We start from the raw sequence: 1,281 nt of genomic DNA on the forward strand, positions 1-1,281 counted from the left end.
CTTGACCCCGGGGAACCTTGCAGGAGAGGAAGGGGGAGCAGTGAGAGGCAGCCTCGGCTGCTGGCACCGTCGCTTCCCGCCCCAGCCCCACTCCCTGGAGTGCTGCCCCCCTCTCCCCCTAGACTCACTGGTTGAAGAGCATGGAGAGCATCAGCTCGTTGGTCTCCTCGGGCAGGTTGGTGAGGAAGAGGATGTGGTTGGGCGGATTCTCCGAGACCTGTGGGGAGAGGGGCCGGTCGGAGCGGGGAGGGCGGGGGCTGGCATCCCCCTGGGTGGCAGGATGCAGGCAGCACCAAGTCCGAGGACCCGCAGCCGGGACAGGCACTTGCCAGCATAAAGTCCTCCCGCAAGAGGAGAATCAAGACTGGCAAAGACGTCACCAGCCAAGCTTCAGCAGGGCCGGCTTCTCCAGGACGGGGACCTGCAGCCCTTAGGCACCCCATAGCCCCAGCCCAGGTAGCATTAGAGCAAGGAGCTCAGCACCAGGTCCCGCTGCCCCCTGCCCCGATCTGCGCCTGAGCCCCGACAGCAAGGCCACGACTCCGCTCGCCCCTGGGGAGAAGGGTCCTTCGCCCTCCCCTGCAACGAGGAAGCTTCACCATCCGGAGCCACGGGTGGGTTTGGACGAGACCGAGGGGAGCCCGAAGCCCGGGCACACGCGGGACTCACCGGCTGGGCAGGAGGCATCTGGCCAGGCATCATCTGCTGGGGGGCCATGCCGCCCGGTGCCATGCCTCCGGGAGCCATGCCAGGCGGCGGGATCATGCCGGGCGGGGGCATGTAGGGTGGCTGGCCTGGCATGTGGTGCATCATGCGGGGAGCCTGGTTCATCGCCATCCCCTGCAGGCGGAGGAGAGGAGAGCGGCTTAGCCGCAAGACCCCCGTGCCGGGCACGGCCGTAGCACCCCGGATGCCAAGAGGGCCCGGCGGGGGCCGCCCCAGGCCTCGACTCACCGGCACGGCGCCCTGCACGGCGTTGGCCGCGGGGGCGGCTGCTCCCGGCATGGCCTTCTTGGTCGTCGGTGTCTCCTGGCCCTTGGGCTTCCTCTTCTCCCGCTTCCCTCACCATGGGCTTGTCGTAGAAGGGGAAGCCCTGCATGGAGCGCAGGGCGTTGGTGGCGCTGCTGATCTCCTTGAAGATGACGAAGGCCTGGCCCCTCATCTTGAGGCTGCGGGACACCAGGATGTCCAGGATCTGCCCGAACTGGGAGAAGATGGCGTACAGGGACTTCTTCAGCTCTGGGGGAGGCAAATGTGGATTGGGGGGGGGGGGGGGGGGGG

At 68.0% G+C, this 1,281-nt stretch overlaps 1 protein-coding gene across 1 annotated transcript in view; it reads right to left on the reverse strand.

Annotated features, from left to right (window-relative positions):
- Positions 1-1,264, reverse strand: part of SNRPA (small nuclear ribonucleoprotein polypeptide A) — a gene marked incomplete at its 5' end in the record, with an annotated part of 1,633 nt that extends 369 nt beyond the window's left edge. Inside the window, 4 exon segments of the mRNA XM_006031422.2 lie at positions 129-217; positions 670-840; positions 955-1,063; positions 1,065-1,264. Of these exon segments, the coding sequence (XP_006031484.2) occupies positions 129-217; positions 670-840; positions 955-1,063; positions 1,065-1,264 (569 nt within the window).
- Positions 1,265-1,281: the final 17 nt, after the last annotated feature.

The sequence above is a fragment of the Alligator sinensis genome, unplaced genomic scaffold (genome assembly GCF_000455745.1).
Source record: "Alligator sinensis unplaced genomic scaffold, ASM45574v1 scaffold1667_1, whole genome shotgun sequence".
Classification (NCBI taxonomy): Eukaryota; Metazoa; Chordata; order Crocodylia; family Alligatoridae; genus Alligator; species Alligator sinensis.